General features: G+C 40.8%; 1 protein-coding gene across 1 annotated transcript in view; it reads left to right on the top strand.

The window, feature by feature from the left end:
• TENM1 (teneurin transmembrane protein 1) overlaps nucleotides 1–27,978 on the top strand; it is a 608,552-nt gene that overhangs the window by 525,869 nt on the left and 54,705 nt on the right. Inside the window, exon 24 of the mRNA XM_032620244.1 lies at nucleotides 11,218–11,372. Coding sequence (XP_032476135.1) covers nucleotides 11,218–11,372 — 155 coding nt within the window. The remainder of the gene's footprint in view (nucleotides 1–11,217; nucleotides 11,373–27,978) is intronic.

The raw sequence follows: 27,978 nt of genomic DNA, 5'->3' as shown, positions 1-27,978 counted from the left end.
ACAAGAAGTACCTCCATCAAGATATCTGCAAGTCTTTGAGTTAGTTTATATATTATAATTATTGAGGCTAGACTTTGCACTGTGTCTTAAAAGATGAGTAGGATCTGGATACTAGGAGAGGGAGAGGGGATTCCAGCCACAGGAGTAGTGCAGGCAAATATGTAGTGATAACCAGGGAGAGAGAAAGATGTGTTTCAGAGACAGTGAATAGACCAGTTTGACTGGAAAAGTAACACAGGACCCCTGTACAGACTGCTCGTCACCATCAGCATGGAGGAGACGCTGACAGAATTGCACAGAGGGTTCCTGCCGTCTAAGTCAAGCTGTGCTGAAGCAGGTCCTCATGTAACAGGTAATCCACAGCAAGATGCCAGAAACCTAACAGTTAATCAAAAACAGAAATATTAACACCATTTGTGTTAACCTTTCAAAACGATTTCACAGACTATTCTGTTCCGATGTGATTTTATTTGGTCTTTACAGTAATCCACTGACATGGGCATCTCAGCTTTTCTTCTCGCAATTAGACAAAGGCAAAACCCCAAGGACTGGGAGATTATGTAAATTTTTGAAAGTCACAGTCAGCCTCACAACAGGATCTCCTCATAGCTTCTACCCTGATGTGCTACTCTCATAGCTCTCCTGAACATGTCTGGGTAATTGAACTTAGAGGAAAAAAGGTGGGGAAATGGCCTTGGAAACCCCAGTCTCAATCAAGACAAGGCCAGAGATGTCACCAGCCCCCTTTGAACAGCAAATCCCAGTTTTTTTCAATACCTTTCAATGTAACCTTCTTCTGCACTCAGATTGTCAAACTTGTAGGTCAGAGCGTGGAAAAGAAAAAGTCAAAGAGTTGTTTGTCTCATTGGACAACTGCTTTGCTTAATTTTTTTCTTTTACTCAACTGTCATATTTGTGTTTGTTGTTGTTGTTCTAATAATATATTTTTGATTAAGCCCAAACTGGTCCCCCTAAGTGTCTCTTTAAACCTCATTTCAAAGGTTCGAAAATTGTATTCGCAGAGTGTTCATCACCCTGCCTTTCTGGCTTCCTGAACTTCTCTTCTAGTGTTAGCTTCATTAGTCAAGATGTACGGCTGTTGGAAGAATTTTAAATGGGCCTTCCGCGTTGTCTTTGAATAGATACTACATGCAAATAACTTTCCTGCAGAAATTTTCATTCTTCTTGAGTTAGCCCACTATTGTGAATAGTAAGCACTGTCAGGCTTAATTCCTCATATCCTCCTTTTATTGAGTATTCAGGCCAAGGTATTCTACTTAGTTTGCTTTTTTATCAGAACCTTTTGGTCGTTCACATATCTTGAAAGAGACTCATTTTCCCCCAGAGTGTAACAACTGCAATTAGTTTTTTGCTGGTTCATGGGCAATAAATGAACTTTCCCTCTTCAAGCTAATTGTTCACGTAAGGTTCTTGTGAGGTGGTTTGTTTCCTTAGGATGACAAAGGCATTTCTTCAAAATGTATCTGAGTAGTGTCCCAGATACAGTTGCTTGATAATTGAAGAATTTTTTAAGGGGGGGATATAAAATATTCAGATCGTGTCCAATAAACCTCATTTATCTTAGCCCAAATGTACTGAGTCCCCTTAAATCTCAACCTATAGGCATCTTTTGAGCAAGAATTCTAGCATAAAAATAAAACATGAGGTATGCATTTCAACTTGAACTAGAACTGTCTATTTAACCCAATCGCTTACACACACACACAGACCTCTATAAAGCAAGGAAAAATAACTCATACCATCCCTAGTGTTTGGTGACACTGTTAAATGTTGAGACACCAGCACCACCCCCAGCCCAGGGTCTCCCTGAGCCAGTTGCACAGCATGGAGCTTCATTTATTTGATTCTCTGGATGAAAACTTTAGCTATCTTATAAAAGCTTGAAGGCTTTTACACCAGTAGTTCAGTAGTGCAGTATTTCCCCTAAGCTAACAAAATTGTTTTCAACCTCTGCCTTGTCTCTGTGGTGAATCTAACATAGGGCACTCTGCCACTGACCCGGGTTATGGACTTAAAGCTTCGACTATGTCTGTCCAACATAGAAGAGCCTAAAATGTTGAAGCAGAGCCTATGTGGAAATCTTTGTCTATGGTTCTAAGGCTTAGAAAAGTCACTTTCAGAAAGAATTACAGCAATGACTGAGCAATTAGGACACCACTTAGCACCACTGTAAGACTTCATCCTCTTCAAAGGGCTCTCATTTCATTGGCCCTTGTGAGCTTCACACTGTTTTAACCCTGTGCAGTAGGTAGGGTGTGGGTTAGGAAATCAAGACAAGTCCTACAGCTAATCTGTAACAGAGGTCATCCTGAAGCCCAGATCCCCTGATGTGACCCTGGAGCCAGCGTTCTCTCTGCTTTCCCTTATGTGGTCCAGAGTGAAGCAAATTAAGATGAAATCTTGAGATATTGCTGTTTCCTTAGAACTCCTAACATTAGAGTACGGTTGGAAGAGGTCATAAGATCATAACACAAAGTTGTGTTGATAGAGCAAAGTGGATTTGCAGGGAACCTGAGCTGTTCAGTGTAGCTATCTACATGGATCAAATTCAGTTGCAGTTAATTTGATCCATTGTCCTTATTCTATTTTCTCTGAGTGGTCGATTCCCCTTTTTCCCATATTCTCATCATCACTAATTGATAGGGGGCTGTACTCCTCTTAAAGGTCTTTGGAGAAAGAGATTACCATTGCCTCCTTTCTAAACTCATTTTTAGAGAAATTCATATGCAGATCTTGACATCGTGGCATGCTTTATTTGATTCAAGACAGATGTGCTTCATTATAGATGTGTGGCAATTAAGCCTGTAATTCAACAAGGTTTATTGAACATTTGTGCCCGGGTCTCCTGGATTTGTTGAGATATAAAACTAAAGCATAAAATCCAGTTCTTGCCCTCAAGGAGCTTTTTGCCTAGACAGAGCATGACTGGATAATTCACATTTGAAAAAAAAAAAAAAAGAAGAAGCTTCTTTAGGTTAGAAAACAGAGAGACCAGAAAGTGGAGTTTATGGAGAAGGCTTCCTGGAAAAGAAACATCTCATAAAAACCTTAGAAGATAAACAGGATTTGAATTGGTGGTTGGTGAATGTAATAGTGAGGCCAAGCTAACAACTATATATTACACACACACACACACACACACACACACACACAATCTCAATGGCTTAACAAAATAGTCATTTATTTCTTGCTCACATCACAGTGCAGTAAAAGGTTGCCTGTGGGATAGGAGAAATCCCTGCTCCTAGCAGTGACTCAGGAGCCAGGCTCCTTCCATCTAGTGGCTTGTTAATCTCTTAGGCCTTGGAGTCCTCCAGTGGGTACTCTGCATCCAGCCAGCCTAGAGGGAGGGGGGGCTCCATAAAGGAGCTCAACAGAGGTTTTGTTAGGGACCAGGCCTAGAAGTAGCATATATCACTTCTTCCCACACCTAACTGCAGTGGAGGCTGGGAAATGTAATCTAGCTCTATTCTCAGAAAGAAAAACAGATAGGATGACCTGAATACATAGCATTGTCTCCGCCGTACTAAAGGGGGAGAGCTTCCTGAAGGAAGGATGAGGAAGAGAAGGGGGACAGGGCAAGAGCAAAGTCAAGTTCAGCTTGAACACCTACTTTTCTGGTTTGATATAACTAAATTTGATGAACTTGTCATAAATTCTGAGCTTTGATCTTGGTGGGAACAAAAGAAGCTGCATGCTTAGCAAGTATTGTGTCACTAGCCATCCAGGGATTTCATTTTCCCGTGATGGAGAATTGGAACTAGATTTGATTATCTTTGGTTTCTCAGAGCTTATAAACCAAGACATGACTTCTTTTTAACTGGACTTTATTTTTTAGAGCAGTCTTAGGTTCACAGAAAAATTAAGCAGAATCTTTATACACTGAAACTACTCTGTCTGATACTCTAAAGGTGGAAACATGCTATTACACATTTGTCCAAACTCAGACAGTGTCCAACACCAAGAGTGAACCCTAATGTAAACTATGGTCTTCGGGTGATAATGGTGTGTCGGTGTGGGTTCATTAATTGTAACAAACATACCAGTCTGGTGCAGAACATTGATAGTGGGAGAGGTATGCATGTGTGGAGGCAGGCGGTTTATGGGAAATCTCTGTTATCAGGACATAACTTTTAACGGCAGTACTAGTTATTAGATTTATTCTAAGTTCATGGATCTTGTCTGCTCACAGCAGCCTCTTCACTGACAATATATTCCTCTTGATTGTTCTCTAGCAAGCATCGTAAATTGGCAACTCAGGGAATAAATCTGGTTCAAAATATAATTCATTTGTCCCACTCTGTGTCTTTATTAAAAAGAAAAAGATTGAGTGCATTTAGGTGGGACATGCATTTTTTAGTTAACCTTCGTTTCCCCTAGAACTTGTATAATGTAACACCTGACCTAACTCACAGACTAATGCTACCTGCCTGTCCCCTGATGACATATGAGTTTGTGACCCTTGTTTCTGGGGTCTCCTTTTTATTTAGTAGATCATAAATAATAGTCAAGTTACCAAAGTCCCTATCACATGGAAACTCTGGGTGCTTTCCTAAAACTCACCAGCTCTGTAGGAATGAAGCTGCAGAATATCTTTGAAGAATAATTCTGAAAAGGTCCAGGAGCTCTACAGGAATACAAGAATTCTTACAATTTCAGGGGAGGGATCATGGATCACTTTGACCATCTAACAAAAGCACTGGACCATCTCCTCATGACGATACACATACACGAAACATTTTGCAGATAATTTCATGGAGTTTCTGGACCCTCAGAAACCATTCTGTACACCACTCCTGTGGTAAAGTGATTGATAGCCCCACTTAGGCTACAGGGGATAGTGATCAAAAGAATGGACCTTGAAGGTCAGACGAACATGAGCTAAATCTAGCATTGGCAACCTGGAGTCAGTCATTTGACCTCTGAACCTCTATTTCCTCTTCTAAAAAATGACACTACTAATACCTACTTCACAGGGCTACTGTGAGGATTAAAAAGAGAAAATGTATGTAAAGAGTCCACAGGGCTTCCCTGGTGGCGCAGTGGTTGAGAGTCTCTCAATCACAATTCTTGGTCAACTAGCCCACGAATCTCTCATTCCTCGTGATGTCTCTGAGTGCCTTCTGAGTCTTGAAAGGAAGGACATATTAGTCTGAATGCTTATCATTTTTAATTTGTATTTAAATTCTTTGGAAATTGACCTTTACTGTTAGAATATAGTGTAACTTTTTTTTAATTAAAGAGGTCATCTGATTAAATAACTCACACTATTCACTTGTCCTGTAATGTTACGGTAGGTTTATTAGAGTCTCATATTTGAGAACTCCTGTTCTCATTGTTAACCACACAGTGAAATCATCTCAGCTGGTCATTAAGCTCTGCTTCCTTCCAACCCTAGTAACACACAGATGTTTGTAATCCCTCCAAATTCTAGAAGCTCCATTTGGTGTCTACCTAGCAAGATAACAGGCTTATTGTACAGAAGTAACTTGGCCCTTTCTGATTTTTGGTAGGTAGTTATAAGTGGACAGTAGTTAGATCAGTTGGGGAATGGACTTTTCTGCCTAGTGGAGAATTTCCATATAGACCACACATATGATACCAATTTTCAGAGAATTGAAATGCACAGAAACAAAGCAAAAAATTTAAACTCTTTGACTTAAAGGGCACTTTACGATCAACTGGCTAATGTCAGCTACACAATTCAGCACACTCAGTATCGGAGATTGAGCTGATGCCATATTGCACTTAGGACATTCCCTGAAAGTTTATTTTAACCATTTACCTCTGTCTCATAAAATTAAAGAGCAGATTGTGGCAGGAAAAAAAAAAAAAAGCAGTATTTCAGTTTTCTGGTTGCTAGGGCTGTAGATGGAGAGAATTTTATGACTACTTTCCAAAGCTTATATTCTGAAAGAAGGTTCATTTTTAATACAGAAATAATAAAAATGTAGGTGGGGCTTCCCTGGTGGCGCAGTGGTTGAGAGTCCGCCTGCCGATGCAGGGGACAAGGGTTCGTGCCCCGGTCCGGGAGGATCCCACATGCCGCGGAGCGGCTGGGCCCGTGAGCCATGGCCGCTGGGCCTGCGCGTCCGGAGCCTGTGCTCCGCGGCGGGAGAGGCCACAGCACTGAGAGGCCCGCGTAACGCAAAAAAAAAAAAAAAAAAAAAATGTAGGTGGCCTCAACAGCTGTAATTTTTATAAATTAAATACAGAGATGCCTTCTGCCAACATTTGAAATTGGCATTCTGCACAGCCAAAAACTCTGGTCTTCTCTGTTATCTAATTTGGGATTTTAGCTACTATTTCCAGGCTGTTAACCTCCACATCTGGACTCTCAGTGATACCACATCAGGTTGCCCCTGCTGCTTCAGTATCGATCAGCAGCATCCTCTTCCCCAACAGGTGATAAATTTATTAGTAACTATCCAGGCTGCCCCAGCTTTAGGCAATTGTCTTCTTAAGAATTATAGTATTTATTCATTGGAGGATAATAAGACAAGGGTAGAAGTCAAATACTTTCGCCCGTTAATTTGCAGCTGTTTCATACAGAGCTATGCTTCACAGAGAAAAGAGCCTGCAGTTCAGATATTATATAATGTCCCCTACTTTGCATAAGACACTGCGAATAATTTTTTTTTTTACAAGATGCACTTTATTTATGAGCAGTTTCCTCCATAGAAAGAGCTTGTTAGGGCTTAATGCTGATGAATGGAGACAGCACCATTCACACTTCCAGGTTATGGTCTGTCAGTGCTTTCATTATATGCACTAATTTACAAGGATTTATTTATTTTCTCACAAATGTAAAAATGTGCTCCAAGCTAAACATGCTGTCTGGGCATCTGAGGGAAGTGTACTCCTTGGTTGTTCATCCCACCCCTATCCCACCCACCCTGCATCACTGCCTAACCTTGTGGTAATCGCACAGATCTATATATTTTTTGCTTGCTCTAAAAATGAATACTGGTTAAAATTTTAAACCCTGGAAGTGAGTCTTTTCAATGCAGTTTAATTCCTTTCTCATTCAAAGACTGTGCCTTCCACTGTGTTTTAAGTGCTAATGAAAACCCTGTCAAGTAAGCACATCAAGGGACGTGACCCTTGGAACAAATTATGCCCACAGCATTGGGTAACAAATTTTGGAAATCTGGGTACAACTATATCAAAATATGAACGTCTTATTGAATCTGTAAGATCTTGCTAGCCCCAGATGGCTTTATGTGCTCTGAAATCACTCACATCCCCGTCTCTGAAGAATAAAATTTAAAATAGACTGGGCATGTGCTACCTCCTCCCACTCAGTCTAACAAACAGTAATAGATCATACTGCGTCATCAACATCCCTGGGCTATACCGATACTCATTATGGGAGGTGACCACGCCCCCTCCCGCTCCCCAGCCAAGTAATGGCAGAAATAATTCTCTTTTTCTTACCCATGATTTCCAGTTTGGTTTTTAACCTCAGTGAAAATTAAATACCCTTTAAACCTCACCAGCGAAGAGTTTGTAAAACTAGTTGTTTGGGGAATTTGTGTGTTGGTTGGTTCATTGGTTGGGGTAGGAAAATGAGAGGAAATGAAAATATGTACATATAAAATATGCCTAGATGCATAAATAAAGCACCTATCACACAGTCCCTCAAAACCCTTTCTACTATTTCTTTTTCAACTCCAAACATCAGTATAACCCAATTAAATTTAATTAAAGAATCTCAAAAATTGGAGTATTTTGGAATTTGGACCGCGATAAAAGAAATTGCTACACAAATATATGAAAGGAGAATATCCTACAAACTGTCAGCCAAATGAGCCCCGAAGGCCAACAGCGAGGATTTAATAAGCCTCATCTGTGGAGTTCAGCTGACAGGAACAGAGAGAGAGCAGTTCAGTGTTTAGAAGTTCACAAAAATTAAAAGTGGGAAAACCATGAGAGTCCAAGATTATCCTCCCCAGATCAGGCCAAACTCCACCCTCTGACGGGGGTGAGGAGTGTAGTAGTCAAGGAACAGAATGGTCCTCCCTGATGTCAGCATAAAGATGTATGTTTCTGTACTGCTAGTTTCTGGAGGAATACATTTGTCTATACCTTTTGGGAATCTGTTTCAATTTTCAGGGATTTGATTCTCTAAGTTTACCATCTCCCAGTTAGAGCAGCACTTTCACAGTATCCTCTTAGTCTTGCTTTCCATGTACCTGAATTCTTCGTCCTTTAGCGCGCACAGAACTTGGCACACTGCCATTCAGTATGCGTTTGGTAAATAATTCATGATTTTATACACTTCAAGCCTGTCTGCTCTTAGCCTTTCTCTCTCCAGATTTGAGTCTTGATCTTTCAGTTCATCCTTTTATGACAGCCAAATTTCCAAGTTCACATTCAGTGATATTGAATACGGAGGTCATAGAAGGTGATCCCAAATCATAGGCCTGCCACACACCAGACCAAATTCTAGGCATTTAAGAAATTGATTTCGCCAAAACACAAAGAAAAATAGAAAGCAGAAATACCCCTTGATTCATCTTCAGTCCGGATATTCTGGAGATGAAAGAAATGTTCCTATGCCATGATCCTTTGACCTGCCGCGGTCTTAAAAGTCTTTTTAAAAACCTTCTTTAAGTCTTTATGCCACCCAGAATAATAAAGGGACTTATTGACATGGAATTGCCCTTGTTTGGACATGCTGGTTTCCTTGGAGAACTCACCAAAACGTAGATGACTTTAGAGGCATTCAGGGAAAGTTAAGATGAATCTGGGGCTTCCCTGGTGGTACAGTGGTTGAGAATCTGCCTGCCAATGCAGGGGACAAGGGTTCGAGCCCTGGTCCCAGAAGATCCCACATGCCGCGGAGCAACTAAGCCAGTGTGCCACAACTACTGAGCCTGTGCTCTAGAGCTGGCGAGCCACAACTACTGAGCCCACGTGCTGCAACTACTGAAGCCGGCGCGCCTAGAACCTGTGCTCTGCAACAAGAGAAGCCACCGCAATGAGAAGCCCACGCACCACAACAAAGACCCGATGCAGCCAAAAATAAATAAATTTATTTAAAAAAAATGAATCTGTAACTTTCATAGATGTTAAGGATTAATACTTCATGAGGAACATCAGGATTAATCAAAGTACATCATAAAGTCGAGCCTTAATATTAACCTCCTGCCAATGAACTAACTCATCTAAAGGCAGTTTATTAAGTTGGGTTTATAAACTGTCTTTAGATGAGTTCACTCTTTGCCAGGAAAATTATTGTGCGTGTGTGTGTGCGTGTGTGGGTGCACGCATGAGCACTAAGAGGACATGCTGGTTATCATAGATCTTCCTAACTTTAACATACATTCTGAGTTTCACAAGGTCTGAATAAAGGAGAACTAGGAAAAGACTAAATTGTAAACTAATTTTAAAGTAATGCCATGTGGTTATTTTCAAAGTAGCAAGGGAAGCAGGAGTTGAACCATATGTTCTGTATCAGTGTCTGACACTTTTTAAATGCATTATTTCATCAGATACTTACTACAACCTAGGCATAGAATAACCAACTCATCCTAGTTTGTCCAGGACTGTCGCAGGTTTAAAACTGAACCCTGCCTCAGTCCCAGGCAAGCCAGGACAGTTGGTCACTTTAGCCAAGTAAAGCAATAAAAGGTGTTCTGAGACCAGTTTCCAGCATGGGGAGAACCACCAACACCACCACCAAGCAATTCTACACCAGTTGAGTGTCCTACGATTTCACTTAATTCTGACGCGATCTACCCGTAAATAGTATCAGATCCCACAGGTTAAGGGGTGAGTCCTGCAAGACTGCCTTCCCCCAACACCACTTCACGTGCCAATCACAAGTCCAGGTTGTCACCTGTGTTTCTGACAGAACTGCTGTAGATAGGAGGTTCCAACAACTCCCTTCTTGGGTTCCATTATTTTGGTAGAGCGGCTCAGCTAACTCAGAGAAACAGTTTACTCACTAGATAACTGGTTTATTATAAAAAGGATGTAACTCAGGAAGAGCCAGATGGAAGAGATGCATGGGGCAAGGTATGGGGAAAAGGAGAGGAAGCTTCCAGGCCCTCTCCAGGTGCACCAATTCTCCCCAAATTGCCCTGTGTTCACCAACATGGACGCTCTCCAAAGCCTGTCCTTCTGGGTTTTCAGTGGAGGCCTCATAATCATAATTGATTAAATCATTGGCCATTGGCCTTTGAACTCAATCTCCAGCCCAGGTCAGGAGGTGGGACTGAAAGTTCCAATCCTCTAATCACCAGGTTGGTTCTCCTGGCAACCAGCCTATTCTTCGGCCAAAGTGCGGCCAAAGTCACCTCATTAACATAACAAAAGTCACCTTTATCTCTCTCACCACAGGCAATCCCAAGAGTTTTAGGAGCTCTGTGTTAGAAAAGGGAACGGAGACCAAAATTCTTTATTATAAATCACAATATCACAGGCAGATAATCTTTTCCATATTTTACCAAAGAGGAGGCTGAATGACTCAAAGTCACACATCAGTTGTAAGTGGTGCATTCAGTATTAGATCCCCAGCCTTCTAACTGCTTTTATATATTTTCCAAGAAACAAGACTAATTAGCACAGTGTGTAAAACTACCGTGAGAATTTTATTGACTTGTATTTTTTCTAGAAGCTTAACCATTCCTTTTGTGACACCATAATTTTGCTCTCCAGCTGCCCTCTTAACAGATAATACAGAGAAAAAACTCAGTCCAGTTTATCAGAATTATTACAGACTCTGTTAACTGAGAGTGAATTGATGAAAATAATTTTAATGCTTTCCAAGTCAGTTATTTCTAATGCAACTATGAAAATAAGCAGCGGCCTATGCATCTGCCCTCTAAAAGAAATGGAACATACACTGCCTCCCCGTCTTTTCCCATTTGTCTTAGAGGATTTTTCTTTTTTTTTCCTGTTTGTGGGAGTAAGCAAGTATCCGGGGGGTGGAAATGTAAAACTGGACAACAAAATTATTAGACTGGCTTTCTCTCCACATATTACATTTTGTCGTTTCTTCTCAATACACAGAGGAGTGGATGTGTGTCCAAACAAACCTCTCCCGTTACTGTTCTGTCTGTGCTGAGCAAAATTGAATCCATATGTCTTTAAAATGCCTTTTCATTTCTATGGCTTCTTTCAAAATACTGATCTTGGTGCAAATGTGGCCCTCTAGACTACTAATGGTCAATTGCTCTTCCCCAACAGGCATCACAGTTGATAGGCATGGATTCATTTACTTTGTGGATGGGACTATGATTCGGAGAATTGATGAGAATGCTGTGATCACAACTGTAATCGGCTCAAACGGTCTGACTTCCACACAGCCACTGAGCTGTGACTCGGGAATGGACATCACTCAGGTAGGCACCAATGGTTTTCAAGCGCTATCACCATTTGGCATCATGGAAACGGATAACAATTTTCTCATACAGAAATTAGGTAGAAAGGAAGCCTGGCGTATCTATTATAACAGCAGATAGCAGAAGTTTCTCTTTATGTAAGTTACTTTTTTCCTCCTCAGAAAAACTCAGTTGAGAGAAAAGAGTAAACTAGGATGGGAGTACCACTGGGTGGAATGTTGGCGTGAACATTAAAGTCTCTCAAATTTGAATCAATTGGAGGGTAAGGCCAATTTCACTTATTGACTATGGTCCAAGATATGTAATTTTATTATTTTTGAATAATACAATAACTCACATTTGGAAAAGTACTGACTACTAAAGTCTGGAAATCTTTTTTAATGAATATATGAGCATGACTTATTATTCATGTCTATGTAAATAGCTATTTCTAGGGCGGTTTTTTGTGGGGTTTTGTTTTTGAAGTAAAAGCAACATTCCCTCTGAGATCTATTTTACATGTATTTAGGAGAGCCTTTTGCCAATGAGAATAAAAGGGAAAATTCAGTGTAGTTCCCGTCTGAGTTCAAAATTCTGATTTTACCAGAATTATGCAAAATCAGGATTAGACATGTAGAGATTACAGAGCATAGAGCACAGTCCCAGCACCTTGTGGATGACTTTCTTAGTTTGCAGACACAAGCAGTTGGTATGTTCAGTGAGGGAAACAGACTAGACAGTCGTCAAAGGGACTTTCAAACTAACATTCCATGAATCTATGACTCTGATGAAGTAGATTATTTATCTTTTCAAATGAATCACAGTAGAAGTTGAGAGTTTTAGAATTGGTTAGTGTATCAGAGAGGATGGTTTTGACTGCAAGTAGTAAGACACTTAACTAAAAGTGATTTGAACAATAAGTTTTCATTAATTCACATAGTGAGATGACCAGAAGTAGGCAAAGATGCCGGCAGATTTCCTTCTTGTGTCACATTGGCCAGAAGTGAGTCACTGGCAAAGGAGAAATGGGATCTCCAAAATGGATTCAGACCCTCTGGAACTGGGTCAACCTCCCTGAGCAGACTGCTACCTAATTCTAGAACCCAAATCAGGGTTCTGTTAGCAAGGAATGAAGGATTACTCTTCAGTAGGCAACCAGCAATATTCTCCACGGTTAGGATGCCCCTACCTCACCCCAGAACCTCAGAAAATAGTCAAATAGAGTCAACTACAAAAATAAAATCGGAATTGGAAGGCCTGGAAAACTGACAAAATGAATGAACCCTCTTTAAGAGAGATAAGAGTGGATCAGGCTATCAAGTCCTAGAGCAGCCTAACTTTCCACGATGCAAAGTCCTGCGGGAGGCAAGCAAAAGGAGCATTATTTATGGCAGTGAGGAAGGGCGTGAATGTGTTTATATGGAGGAGGGGGATGAAAGAGAGAAGATGCACGTATATGATTCACTTGTGGGAATAGTTTTAACTTAAAATAGAACACTTAGTATTGCAGTCAGTCAGCTCTAAACAATTTATGTGTTTCGGTGTGGAAAGTTATGCTGAAAAGAGAATTCTTTGTCTAAATAGAGCAAACATAGGATCTTCATCACCATGAGAAGGGTCCTTTTTCACACGACACCTCGTAAGCCATAACTGCCACCGTAAAAGCTACCTCATCCCTTTCAGGTTGGCATGCAGAGTGCAGCCCACTGAACAGGAGACAGTTTCTCTATGACATTTCATTCCAAGCCTCAGTTTCCCTGACAGTATCCCCCTTCCCTTTTCCTTAAACAACATCAGCTTGAGAAAAACAGTCATTTTCGGGGAGGAGGTGGGGAGGAGATGGAGAGTTAAGTGGGGTGGGTCAGGGTACATGTTCGAAACCAGCAGGACAGCCTGGGAGAGAAATCAGGCTTCAGGTCCAAATTATTTGGCTTCTATCTCCGCTGCTGGCCATCTCTTCGTGTTGTGTGCTTCAAGCACCCTAAAGAGTATCTGGCATTTTTCCTCTTAGGCTGGCACAGAACAATGAGTCTGGACTGATGTCTACTTCAGTGTCCAGAGTATGACCTTCCACTTTTATTAGGAGCCTGCTTCTCATGGCCCCGATCCTTCAGACTGGAACTCCTTCTGCTGGTCCAAATCCCCTTCCCTACCCTCCTTACACCTCACCTCTTCCACGGGACCCTTCCCTAATGCTTCTAATCCTCTCTGTGGTCTCATTCCCTTCCTGGAATTTAACATCACAATGTTTAATATATAATTCGCTCTCTGTTGCCAAACTATGTATCCAACGAGTTTCCCACTGTACCTTCTTTGGACATGCATAGTAAGTGCTCAGCAGGCATAGTTAACACATACACCAATATGAAAAAGACACTATATGGTACAAAGAATATGAAGGAGTTAAGTGCGGACAATGTGGTGAAGGACCTTATAAGCGTGATGGAGTTCCAGTTTTATCCAGCGGACAATGGGGAGCCAATGAGAGCATTAAGCAAGAAAATGCATTTTTAAAATAGTCTTAAACATGGAAATCCATTTTTAAAGGAGCATTCTAGCTGTAGTATAGAGAATCAAGTGGAGGGAAACAGTATTAGAGGCAGGGAGACCACTTAAGAGGCACTCAAAGCAATGTAGGTGTGACAGGGACAAAACATCAATAAATAAATGATTAGTCCCCTTTCAAGAAACTTCAGTGCAAATTAAATTGCTTTCCAGTGGTTTTTTTTGGCTGTTTAGGTGATATTTCTTTGAGGTACAACTCCGTGATGACCCTGACCGTGAAGCTGCCCAGCTTCATGCGGGTTACATAGGCACGCAATGATAATGGCCAAGCCTAAAGTATCAGCAGTGTGCATTAAGAAAGCGAGACAGATTAGTGAAATATTGGAGCTACAATCAAAGAACTTGCTGACTGACAAGTTTGGAATTAAGGATGCATGTGTATAGTGGTACCATTCGCTGAGATAAGAAATACAAGAAGAGGAGAAGCAGGTTTGGGTGAGGGTTGGGTGAGGGGTTTATCTGGGGGCAAACTGAGTTTGAGGTACCATTGCATGTTCAGGTAAATACATCTGGCAGGCAATTGGATATCAAGGCCTAAAATGGAGATGAGATTTGGGATTATCAGTTTTATCCCATGGTAATGGCAAATAGGGAAGTGGGTGAGATCTTCCAGGGGAGGGTACATAAGCAGAAAAAAAGAGAAGGCTTCAGACCAAACTCCAACGATCACAATATTCAAGAGAAGAATGAGGAATAGGAACCCACAAAAAGGAGAGTGAGATGAAGAGACCCGACAAGTAGGAAGAAAACCAGGAATGCGTGTGGTCCAAAAACGCAAGGGAAGCAAGCTTTTCAAAAGGAAGGGAACGGTTAATATCAAATGCTGCTTAGAGGTCACGTAAAATAAGGTGTGTTTTTGTTGTTTTTGCGGTACGCGGGCCTCTCACTGTTGTGGCCTCTCCCGTTGCGGAGCACAGGCTTCCGGACGCACAGGCTCAGCGGCCATGGCTCACGGGCCCAGCCGCTCCGCGGCATGTGGGATCCTCCCGGACCGGGGCACGAACCCGCGTCCCCTGCGTCGGCAGGCGGACTCTCTACCACTGCGCCACCAGGGAAGCCCTGTTGTTGTTTTAAGAAGCAATTTGGTTGGACAGCATTCGTGACTCTGATAAGAGTGCCTTTGGTACAGTGCAATTTAATCGGAGTTGGACTGCAGTGGTAGAGTGGGAGGTGGGGAATGAAGAAAGTGAAAATAGATCACTCTTTTGAGATGTTTGGCTGAGAAGGGGGAGGATCTGGCATTGAAGCAAATGCGGCACAGGTGGACAAAAGCTGGAAGACACCAAAGGAAATGCTCTGGGTCAAAGTGTCTACCGGGAGGAAGCCAGCGCGTGGCACAGCTTCCCAGGTGCTCAGCCTCTACGGACAGAGTTTCCACTGTCTGTTTAGACGATGGTGGCAGATTGGGGACTTAGGTTTCCCATGACTCTGCTTAAGAACATGGGCTGTCTTGAGCTGGAAGGAAGAAAGCTGAGTAGGGAGCCTCATAACACCTTCCAAGAGGAAAGCCCCAGTTGTTTATAGTAGTACTTACAGTGATCCAGCTGAGCTTACAGTGCTCAGTTTTATATTTCAGTAAATCAAAATACATTGATGGGTGAGGCTAGAGACAAATGTCTAAATGAGAGCACGCAGATTCTGCTGACAGGCAGAGGCAAGAGAAAAAATAGAGGCCTGTGCTGCAGCATGAAGATTTGAATCAGACCTTATGAAGAGCTTACTGATTCTAAGACCATGTGGCAGTATCATACATTATCCAAAGATCTTAGAGAATCCCCACCTTCTGAAACTTTTAAAGCAAATGTTGGATAGCAGTAATCTATGAATGCTTGGAATACAGGCCTCTCTGGAATCAGGAAGATGGATCAACTGTTTTCTCAAGGGCCCTTACAACGTCATGAAGGTTTCTCTACAGAAATATAACCCAATTGCTAAAGTTCCTTGTTACTCTCCCTACATTTCAAAACCAAAAGGTCCTGGGCATTCTCTGCCTGTCCAGTGGTTAGAACTCAGTGCTTCCACTGCCTGGGGGGCCTGGGTTCAATCCCTGGTCGGGAAACTAAAATCCCACAAAAAAAAAAAAAAAAAAAAAAAAAAAAAAGTCCCCAACATGGGAAGGCCCATTCATGCTAGCATAGTATAATACCTTTGGAAGCTGGGACGTGATGCCTTTGTTTTCTGTTCTTTTCTGAGGCAAACCTGAGCCCCTGGGAAGAATCAATCCTCAAAAGCGTGCCCTAATCCTCAGCAGATTATGAATATTCTCCTTCTGTTAATTCTAATAATAACTGCTACTACTTACTGCGCGCTTACTATGTGCCAGGAACGATGCTAAGCATCTTACTCACACTGTTCCATTTTATCTCCACTACCCAACCACCCTTGAGAGAAGAAGCCACCCTCCCCACCTAAAGAGAAGAAAACTGGTAGTCAGAAGGATTATGTATTGTGCTATGGCCATAGAGTTATTAAGTCATACAGCCAAGAGTTGAGCAAAAACTTTCTGACTCCCCGTGTGCAATTTTCCCACTTCTGCATTTTCAATGACAACTGGAGATGACCGAATATAATTGTATTTAGTGGGTGACAAATGTCATTTGGTTGAGGAATATGCTGTTTATTCATAGAACGTGTGTTTAGTGGCACTTAGGAAAGAGTTTAGTAAAATCTAATCATCCCAAGAAATGAAATTTGCTTTGACAATAAAATCAGCCATTTGTTCAAAATCAATATCTTTTTTTGATTTACTGAAATGTGAAACAACCCTCGGTATAAACTCTGAAGCATAACTTCCCATTGTCAGCACTGCTATAAACAACCGGGCCTTTCACTTCAGGAGATGAGTTGATTATGAAGAGACTGGGCTCTTTATTTCCGTTGCTGCTTTTGAATCATCTTGCTCTGGTAACTCACTTCCATCTTGTGCCTGACTAGAATGGAATTGGGAGTTAGACCAAGTCTCTTGGCGTGCTAGCAAATTTGAGAGCTGATTTACTCCTTGGGGCCAGCCCAATAGCAGATACACGAGCAACATGGACCCCTTGTATGCAGATAATCCTGTTGACCCACTGTCCATAATGTGCACACTTGGAGTATCCAATACATAACCAGTCCTCCGTATATGCTTGTTGGATCATCTTTATACTACAAAGTGCTTCCCCAAAGCACTCATTTGTCTGATGGGCCTAACAAGTGGAAGGGGCATCATTCGTGGTTATGAAAGAAGAACAGTATCTGGTTCTTTGGAGGAACCAACCTTGACCCCATGCATTCAATCTATTGAGCTAGTCTACTGGGAATTCTCCTCTTCTCCCCAGTCATTCCCTCCATAATATTCTCACCATTTAGTAATAGTCCAGCGTCTCCTCAAATGCCTCTTGGGATAGGGAACTCACTACCTTTCCCCAGCAGCGCATTCCATCCTTGAATGTCTCTGACTGATGGAAAGCTCTTCTGGGATCCCTCTGACTTTTTAATCTTCCTTTAACTTTCACCATCTAGTCTTTACTGCAACTCTTTAGGCCTCGTGGTATGAATTAATCTGTCTTCTGTGAAATAAATATATTTGTGAACCAAGCACTATACTGAGTACTTTCATATATATTATCTTATTTAATCCTCATGACAGTCCTTCAAGGGAAGCATTATGTTCCCCTATTTTTAATAAACATGAAAAACAAGGTTCAGAGGAGTTGAGAAACTTGGTCAAGGTCACACAACCAATAAGTGGCAGAGTTGAAATTTGAACGTGGTTGACCTGATGCCACAGTTCACATTCTTTTCACCAAACTATTATACCAAACTGCCTTCTCCACATGACAGCCTTTTCAATATATGTGAACAATTCTCTCAGGCCTCCTAAGTCACATCCCTGATTCGTTTAACTGTACCTCACTTGCCACGGTTTTGAGTTCCTTCACCATTCTCCTCATTCTTCTCTGAACATGTTCCCATTTATCAATATCTCTTTGAAAGTGAGGCTTCCAGAAATGAGTAAAATAATCCAGATGTGCTCTGACTAACTCAGAACCCTCTTTCTGTATTCTCTGTTTCGGGTCATTTTGCCTGGTGGTTTTCAGAAGGACTTTTGCCAAAGAACATTTACTTCAAACAGAAGAAGTCCCCATTTATAAAACTGATACAAACAGCAAATTCAAGCAAGAAGTAGTATCCTAGAACCTTCTCTATTCAAGCTCACTCCCACCCAGTGGTAGTTTGCATGGCAACCCCCAAAGCACTTGTGCAAAATGCTAGGGAAATAAAGAGCACAGGTTAAGAAACCACAGTTAAAGTTGAGTTGGATTTTTGGACACTTTTGACGTACGATGTGATTGCAGAGGACTAAAAATTCACATGTCTCTCATCCCCATCTCCTCATCTTGTACTTGCACTGTTGGTTTTTCGATTGTTTTGACTGTGACCCTCAGTAAGAATTATATTTCACACCATTATTCAGGATATATAGTTGAAATAAAAGTTTCATGAAACAATACTGACTTACCCTTACTACACATACATCATAGTACCGGATCTTATGTTAGTTTGTATTCAATTCCGTCTCATTAGATTCAGTCCCTATCTTTGTATTCTGCTATTATCCAATATCTTCACTACCCTTCCCAGCCTTGTGTCACCTATGGACTTGAAGAATGCCTTCTATGTCTTCATCCATGATAAAATTGCTGGATAGATAGGCTAAGATGAAATTGTGGCACCCCTAGTGTAGTCATCTCTTACACTGTGAATCCATCTGTTTGAACTATCACCTGTGGGTTGTGATTCATAGTGGATCAGGAAAGCAATATGATGGCCTATGACTAGTTTTCAAGAAAAATGAAATAGAACAACAAAAAAATCAGAGTGTATCATGTGTGGTAAGGGTAAATAAGTATTGTTTCATGAAACTTTTATTTCAATTGTATGTCCTGAATAATGGTCTAAAATATAATTCTTACTGAGGGTCACAGTCAAAACAAGCCTGAAAGCCACTACACTCACCTATATTTCCCCTAACTCATCCACAAAGGTATCATGAGAAACCTTACCAAGTTGGTAACTCTGTTTAAAAGAAAATAAGAATCCCTTGACATAATTTGTTTCCAGCCATAGTATCTATAAACACCATTTCCTCATCTAAGAACTAAGAAACAACTGTTTAATAACCCATTCCAAGACCTTTCCTAAATCAACATCAGGTTCCCTCCTTACAGTTTGTGGGGCACATCTTTGGATTCTTCTTGAGGTCAGACCTATGTTTAACCACCTCTAATCGTCCAGCATATCTTCTACTGCCCAGTATTTCTCAGTAATTGTAAAACTTGGTTCTAAAAACTCGTTTGCAATTCTCTCTAAGAGGTAATTCTTTCTGTCCAGGAAACTTGAACTCAGTTTAAAGAAGTTTGGTGCTATTTTACAGTCCCTTCACCCATCTTGGACTTTAGTAACTTTGACTCAATGTTCTTTGTGGTCGTTCTGTTTAACAAAGGAAACAAAACTTTCCTCTCTCTCATCCATCTGCATTATACCACCTGCCCCAAGCCGAGGACCTTTGCCTTCCCTGATAGACTTCAGGTCTCTATGTGCCTGAAGAAAAGCTATTTTCTATTGTTCTTTAAACTTTTTGCAAGTCTCAGATACCCTAACCACAACTGGATAGAAGGAGAAATATAAGCCTCCTCTTTGAAATCTACATGTCAATTCAATTTTATACAAGTGGATTCAGCATTTCCTGTTGTTTTGAAAAACTATATATAATAACATTCATGCATGAAAAGTTGCAGCAATCCAGGGAGAGCAAAGAAAAGAAACAGTCATTTTAGTACAGAAAAGGCACCTTCTTTTCCCCTTTTTAAACTCTTGCCTAATGTGCCTCATCGTCTCTTCTTCTCTCCCCTGCCAACCTTTTCATTTCTACAGAACGTCCTCCATCACCCTGAGTGATACGGATGCTACTGAAACTCAAGTTCTTCAGGGGTTACTTGCCTTTCTTCATGCACTTCCATCACTCTCCCATGTGCACACTGAAAGAGAACAGAATTATATCTTTGGAATGAAGGCCATTACAAGTGAAATTCCCTGCAGGGACAGACTTCTGAATTTTGTGAAGCTCTGTAGGGAATCAAGAAAATATGAATTATAATAAGTTTGCTTGAATAAAGGGGCTTCCCGGGGAGAAAAAAAAAAAAGTTTACTTTAAAAGTTCTTGGCACCAGAGATGAAAATCTCACCCCCTCCACCCCCTCCACCACCCCCTCCCAATGCCTCAGTGACTATGGAACCTATCTCACTGTCAAACAAAGAAACGGTCTGTGGCCACACTCCAGATAATTCAGACCAAGGGATGTGCGGTGGAAGGAAGGAGTGACTTGCCGGTAAATGGCAAAACAGGGAAGATGTAAGCAAGTTAATCTGAAATATCTGTAAACACCTCCATCAGGAGCCAGCAATGCCAGTGGGCAGCAGGGACAGCTAGGTGGGAGTAAAAGAGAGGTGACAGAAAGGATAAGAGAAGTTTAGGGAGTGGAGAATGGCTCAAAGAGCAGATTAATGAGGCCCAGGGAGTAGTAAAATGAAACCAAAAAAGTTATTTGACTATTTGACTTTTTTTACAATAATAATGATAAACTCATACCGACCAAACCTCCAATGGATTTTCTCACTTTCTTTCCCTATTCTCATGCCTGGACAGCATCAGTAGTGCAGCAGTCTTGCTGCTCGGCAGTCGGTTCTTGCAGCAGTCCAGATATAAGCATCCTAAGTCAGGAATGTTCTGCTCTATTCATTTGAGCCACGTGCACTCTGGCAACCCACATCAGTCACAGCCAGTCCCTCCCGCAGATCCAAAGGCTCATGAACGTAAAAATGGGGGAGGGGGAAGTGCTACTCTCTAAGGTAAAGAGGAAGCTTAGTCTACACCAACCGTGGCAGGAAGGCGCTGCTAACTTAGCCACGCTCTTCTCAAAGAGCTCAAAATATCGATAACCTTGAATGTGAAAGTACTTAGAGAGTGATGACAATTGACTAAAAATGAGCAAACTTCCTGTCAGACACGTTTGTAAGCTTGGAACAATTATTCACTTCTTCAGGAGTACTAAGCCATATTTTATCAGTTCTCTGGACAATTTCCTAATCACCCAGTTCCCTTTGACTAAGGTAGCATGTCTAGTAAAAAGAACATAGCCAGTCCTGGGTGTGAGTCCAGATTCTACCATTTATTAGCAGTGCAACCTCAGGCAAGTTACTTAAAGTCTCTGTGTCTGAGCTTCCTCAACAATAGAAAGTGGGATAAAAGCCCGTATTGTTTCCTAAGGCTATTGTGATAGTTAAACAAGAAAACAAATATGAAAGACCTTTGTTTTCTGAAAAGCACTTGCAACTGTAAATTGTTGGTGTTAATCAGAAGTGAAGAGAGAGGTCATATGGCATTACATGTAACCTTGGCTTTTGTTTTCCTTCGCCCGACCAGTTAGGTGAGTGGCATGTGGAAAGAAGGTTTCACAAACCTCCAACTATATAGCAATCAAATTATACTGTCACACAACATGAGATGGCAGTTACTGTTGTTCAGACTCTGATTTGACAACAGCACTAAGAACCATAAAGAAGGTTGACTTCAGGAGTCCCTAGTGACTCTCCACATTACTCACCTGTTAAGGGGTGATCCATTAGCGTTTATGGCTGGAAATTACAAAATAGCACTAAATAAACAATTCTTCTAGTTGCCATATCTAGATTTGAGGAAAAGAACATCTTTTTTTTTTCTTTTTTTTTCGCGGTATGCGGGGCTCTCACTGTTGTGGCCTCTCCCGCTGTGGAGCACAGGCTCCGGACGCGCAGGCTCAGCGGCCATGGCTCACAGGCCCAGCCGCTCTGCGGCATGTGGGATCTTCCCTGACCGGGGCACGGACCCGCGTCCCCTGCATCAGCAGGTGGACTCTCAACCACTGCGCCACCAGGGAAGCCCAGAACATCTATTTCTGAATCATTTATTCTGTTCTCCTCTGAAATATGGCAATATATTTTTTTCAATATTTTATTTTTTAATTTTATTTAACATCTTTATTGGAGTATAATTCCTTTACAATGGTGTGTTAGTTTCTGCTTTATAACAAAGTGAAACAGCTATACATATACATATATCCCCATATCCCCTCCCTCTTGGCTCTCCCTCCCATCCTCCCTATCCCACCCCTCTAGGTGGTCACAACGCACCGAGCTGGTCTCCCTGTGCTATGCGGCTGCTTCCCACTAGCTATCTGTTTTACATTTGGTAGTGTATATATATGCCACTCTCTCACTTCATCCCAGCTTACCATTCCCCCTCCCAGTGTCCTCAAGTCCATTCTCTATGTCTGCGTCTTTGTTCCTGTCCTGCCCCTAGGTTCTTCAGAACCTTTTTTTTTTTTTTTAGATTCCATCTATATGCGTTAGCATACGGTATTTATTTTTCTCTTTCTGACTTACTTGACTCTGTATGACAGACTCTAGGTCGATCCACCTCACTACAAATAACTCAATTTCATTCCTTTTTATGGCTGAATAATATTCCATTCTATATATGTGCCGCATCTTCTTTATCCATTCATCTGTCGATGGACACTTAGGTCGCTTCCATGTCCTGGCTATTGTAAATAGAGCTGCAGTGAACATTGTGGCACATGACTCTTTTTGAATTATGGCTTTCTCAGGGTATATGCCCAGTAGTGGGATTGCTGGGTCATATGGCAGTTCTATTTTTACTTTTTTAAGGAACCTCCATACTGTTCTCCATGGTGGCTGTATCAATTTACATTCCCACCAACAGTGCAAGAGGGTTCCCTTTTCTCCACACCCTCTCCAGCATTGATTGTTTGTAGATTTTTTGATGATGGCCATTCTGACTGGTATGAGGTGATACCTCACTGTAGTTTTGATTTGCATTTCTCTAATGGTTAGTGATGTTGAGCATCCTTTCATGTGTTAGTTGGCAATCTGTATATCTTCTTTGGAGAAATGTCTATTTAGGTCTTCTGACCATTTTTTGATTGGGTTGTTTGTTTTTTTGATATTGAGCTGCATGAGCTGCTTGTAAATTTTGGGCATGAATCCTTTGTCAGTTGCTTCATTGGCAAATATTTTCTCCCATTCTGAAGGTTGTCTTTTCAGCTTGTTTCTGGTTTCCATTGCTGTGCAAAAGCTTTTAAGTTTCATTAGGTCCCATTTGTTTACTTTTGTTTTTATTTCCATTTCTCTAGGAGGTGGGTCAAAAAGGATCTTGCTGTGATTTATGTCATAGAGTGTTCTGCCTATGTTTTCTTCTAAGAGTTTGGTAGTGTCTGGCCTTACATTCAGGTCTTTAATCCATTTTGAGTTTATTTTTGTGTATGGTGTTAGGGAGTGTTCTAATTTCATTCTTTTACATGTAGCTGTCCAGTTTCGCCAGCACCACTTATTGAAGAGGCTGTCTTTTCTCCATTGTATAGTCTTGCCTCCTTTATCAAAAATAAGGTGACCATACGTGCGTGGGTTTATCTCTGGGCTTTCTATCCTATTCCTTTGATCTATACTTCTATTTTTGTGTCAGTACCATACTGTCTTGATTACTGTAGCTTTGTAGTATAGTCTGAAGTCAGGGAGCCTGATTCCTCCAGCTCCGTTTTTCTTTCTCAAAATTGCATTGGCTATTCGGGGTCTTTTGTGTTTCCATACAAATTGTGAAATTTTTTGTTCTAGTTCTGTGAAAAATGCCATTGGTGGTTTGATAGGGATTGCACTGAATCTGTACATTGATTTGGGTAGTATAGTCATTTTTACAATGTTCATCTTCCAATCCAAGAACATGGTATATCTCTCCATCTGTTTGTATCATCTTTAATTTCTTTCATCAGTGTCTTAGAGTTTTCTGCATACAGATCTTTTGTCTTTTTAGGTAAGTTTATTCCTAGGTATTTTATTCTTTCTGTTGCAGTGGTACAGGGGAGTGTTTCCTTAATTTCTCTTTCAGATTTTTCACCATTACTGTATAGGAATGCAAGAGATTTCTGTGCATTAATTTTGTGTCATGCTACTTTACCAAATTCATTGATTAGCTCTAGTAGTTTTCTGGTAGCATCTTTAGGATTCTTTCTGTATAGTATCATGTCATCTGCAAACAGTGACAGCTTTACTTCTTCTTTTCCAATTTGGATTCCTTTTATTTCTTTTTTTTCTCTGGCTGCTGTGGCTAAAACTTCTAAAACTATGCTGAATAATAGTGGTGAGAGTGGACAACCTTTTCTTGTTCCTTATCTTAGAGGAAATGGTTTCTGTTTTTCACCATTGAGGACAATGTAGGCTGTGGGTTTGTCATATATGACCTTTATCATGTTGAGGAAAGTTCCCTCTGTGCCTACTTTCTGGAGGGTTTTTATCATAAATGGGTGTGGGATTTTGTCAAAAGCTTTCTCTGCATCTATTGAGATGATCATATGGTTTTTCTCCTTCAATTTATTAATATGGTGTATCACGTTGATTGATTTGCGTATATTGAGGAATCCTTGCATTCCTGGGATAAACCCCACTTGATCATGGTGTATGATCCTTTTAATGTGCTGTTGGATTCTGTTTCCTAGTATTTTGTTGAGGATTTTTGCATCTATGTTCATCAGTGACATTGGCCTGTAGTTGTCTTTCTTTGTGACATCTTTTTCTGGTTTTGGTATCAGGGTGATGGTGGCCTCATAGAATGAGTTTGGGAGTGTTCCTCCCTCTGATACATTTTGGAAGAGTTTGAGAAGGATAGGTGTTAGCTCTTCTCTAAATGTTTGATAGAATTCGCCTGTGAAGCCATCTGGTCCTGGGCTTTTGTTTGTTGGAAGATGTTTAATCACAGTCTCAATATCAGTGCTTGTGATTGGTCTGCTTATATTTTCTATTTCTTCCTGGTTCAGTCTCGGAAGGTTGTGCCTTTCTAAGAGTTTGTGCATTTCTTCCAGGTTGTCCATTTTATTGGCATAGAGTTCTTGTAGTAATCTCTCATGATCCTTTGTATTTCTGCAGTGTCAGTTGTTACTCTCCTTTTTCATTTCTAACTCAACTGATTTGAGTCTTCTCCCTTTTTTCCTGATGAGTCTGGCTAATGGTTTATCAATTTTGTTTATCTTCTCAAAGAACCAGCTTTTAGTTTTACTGATCTTTGCTATTGTTTCCTTCATTTCTTTTTCATTTATTTCTGATCTGATCTTTATGATTTCTTTCCTTCTGCTAACTTTGGTGTTTTTTTGTTCTTCTTTCTCTAATTGCTTTAGGTGTAAGGTTAGGTTGTTTATTTGAGGTGTTTCTTGTTTCTTGAGGTAGGATTGTATTGCTATAAACTCTACTCTTAGAACTGTTTTTGCTGCATCCCATATGTTGTGGGTTGTTGTGTTTTCATTGTCATTTGTTTCTAGGTAATTTTTGATTTCCTCTTTGATTTCATCAGTGATCTCTTGGTTATTAAGTAGTGTATTATTTAGCCTCCATGTGTTTGTATTTTTCACAGATTTTTTCCTGCAATTGATATCTAGTCTCATAGCATTGTGGTTGGAAAAGATACTTGATATGATTTCAATTTTCTTAAATTTACTGAGGCTTGATTTGTGACCCAAAATATGATCTCTCCTGGGAATGTTCCCTGAGTACTTGAGAAGAAAGTGTATTCCCTTGTTTTTGAATGGAATGTCCTATAAATATCAGTTAAGTCCATCTTGTTGAATGCATCATTTAAAGCTTGTGTTTCCTTATTTATTTTCATTTTGGATGATCTGTCCATTGGTGAAAGTGAGGTGTTAAAGTCTCTTACTATGATTGTGTTACTGTTGATTTCCCCTTTTATGGCTATTAGTATTTGTCTTATGTATTGAGGTGCTCCTATATTGGGTGCATAAATATTTACAGTTATTATATCTTCTTCTTGGATTGATCCCTTGATCATTATGTAGTGTCCTTCTGTGACTCTTGTAATAGTCTTTATTTTAAAGTCTATTTTGTCCGATATGAGAATTGCTACTCCAGCTTTCTTTTGATTTCCATTTGCATAGAATATCTTTTTCCAGGCCCTCACTTTCAGTCTGTATGTGTCCCTAGGTCTGAAGTGGGTCTCTTGTAGACAGCATATGTACGGGTCTTGTTTTTGTATCCATTCAGCCAGTCTATGTCTTTTGGTGGGGGCTTATAATTCATTTACATTTAAGGTAGTTATCTATATCTATGTTCCTATTGCCATTTTCTTAATTGTTTGGGGTTTGTTATTGTAGGTCTTTTCCTTCTCTTGTGTTTCCTGCCTAAAGAAGTTCCTTGAGCATTTGTTGTAAAGCTGGTTTGGTGGTGCTGAATTCTCTTAGCTTTTGCTTGTCTGTTAAGGTTTTAATTTCTCCGTCTAATCTGAATGAGATCCTTGCTGGGTAGCGTAATCTTGGTTGTAGGTTTTACCCTTTCATCACTTTAAATATGTTCTGCCAGTCCCTTCTGGCTTGCAAAGTTTCTGCTGAAAGATCAGCTGTTAACCTTGTGTGGATTCCCTTGTATGTTATTTGTTGTTTCTCCCTTGCTGCTTTTGATATTTTTTCTTTGTATTTAGTTTTTGATAGTTTGATTAATATATGTCTTGGCGTGTTTCTCCTTGGATTTTTCCTGTATGGGACTCCCTGTGCTTCCTGGACTTGATTGACTATTTCCTTTCTCATATTAGGGAAGGTTTCAACTATAATCTCTTCAAATATTTTCTCAGTCCCTTTCTTTTTCTCTTTTTCTCCTGGGACCCCTATAGTTCGAATGTTGGTGTGTTTAATGTTGTCCCAGAGGTCTCTGAGACTGTCCTCAATTCTTTTCAATCTTCTTTCTTTACTCTGCTCTGCAGTAGTCATTTCCACTATTTTATCTTCCAGGTCACTTATCTGTTCTTCTGCCTCAGTTATTCTGCCATTGATTCCTTCTAGAGAATTTTTAATTTCATTTATTTTGTTGTTCATCGTTGTTTGTTTGCTCTTTAGTTCTTTTGGGACCTTGTTAAACGTTTCTTGTACTTTCTCCATTCTATTTCCAAGATTTTGGATCATCTTTACTATCATTACTGTGAATTCTTTTTCAGGTAGACTGCCTATTTCCTCTTCATTTGTTTGGTCTGGTGGGTTTTTACCTTGCTCCTTCATCTGCTGTGTGTTCCTCTGTCTTCCCATTTTGCTTAACTTACTTTGTTTAGGGTCTCCTTTTCACAGGCTACAGGTTTGTAGTTCCCATTGTTTTGGGTATATGCCCCCAGTGGCTAAGATTGGTTCAATGGGTTGTGTAGGCTTCCTGGTGGAGGGAACTGGTGCCTGTGTTCTGGTGGATGAGGCTGGATCTTGTGTTTCTGGTGGGCAGGTCCACGTCTGGTGGTGTGTTTTGCGGGTGTCTGTGACCTTATTATGATTTTAGGCAGCCTCTCTGCTAATGGGTGGGGTTGTGTTCCTGTCTTGCTAGTTGTTTGGCATAGGGTGTCCAGCACTGTAGCTTGCTGGTCGTTGAGTGGAGCTGGGTCTTGGCGTTGAGATGGAGATCTCTGGGAGAGCTTTCGCCGTCTGATAGTACGTGGAGTGGAGCCGGGAGGTCTCTGGTGGACCAATGTCCTGAACTCGGCTCTCCCACCTCAGAGGCACAGGGCTGGCACCCGGCTGGAGAATGAAGACCCTGTCAGCCACACAGCCAGGTATGTGGGTAGTTTCTTGCCTTTTGGGAGGTCTGAGCTCTTCTGCCAGCCTTCAGTAGGTGTTCTGTAGGAATTGTTCCACATGTAGATGTATTTCTGATGTATTTGTGGGAAGGAAAGTGATCTCTACCTCTTACTCCTCTGCCTCTTGAAGGTCTCTCCCTCTGGCAATATATTTTTTAAAAATAAGTCGCTTTTGTCTACTTCTTGACCTAAAAGAGGTTTCTCTGTCATTTCCAATTCAGCACTACACTTGGAAAACACACATTAGAATTTTAGAGCTGGTTAATTATTCCTCCTTGTGAAGGCTAATTCAGTAAATGACCCAATTGTTGATTAAGTATCATCGCTTTTTTTAATGTGAAAGCACTTGGAAAAGTA

This window comes from Phocoena sinus, chromosome X, assembly GCF_008692025.1.
Source record: "Phocoena sinus isolate mPhoSin1 chromosome X, mPhoSin1.pri, whole genome shotgun sequence".
Classification (NCBI taxonomy): domain Eukaryota; kingdom Metazoa; phylum Chordata; class Mammalia; order Artiodactyla; family Phocoenidae; genus Phocoena; species Phocoena sinus.
This window is presented reverse-complemented; position numbering and strand designations above follow the sequence as displayed.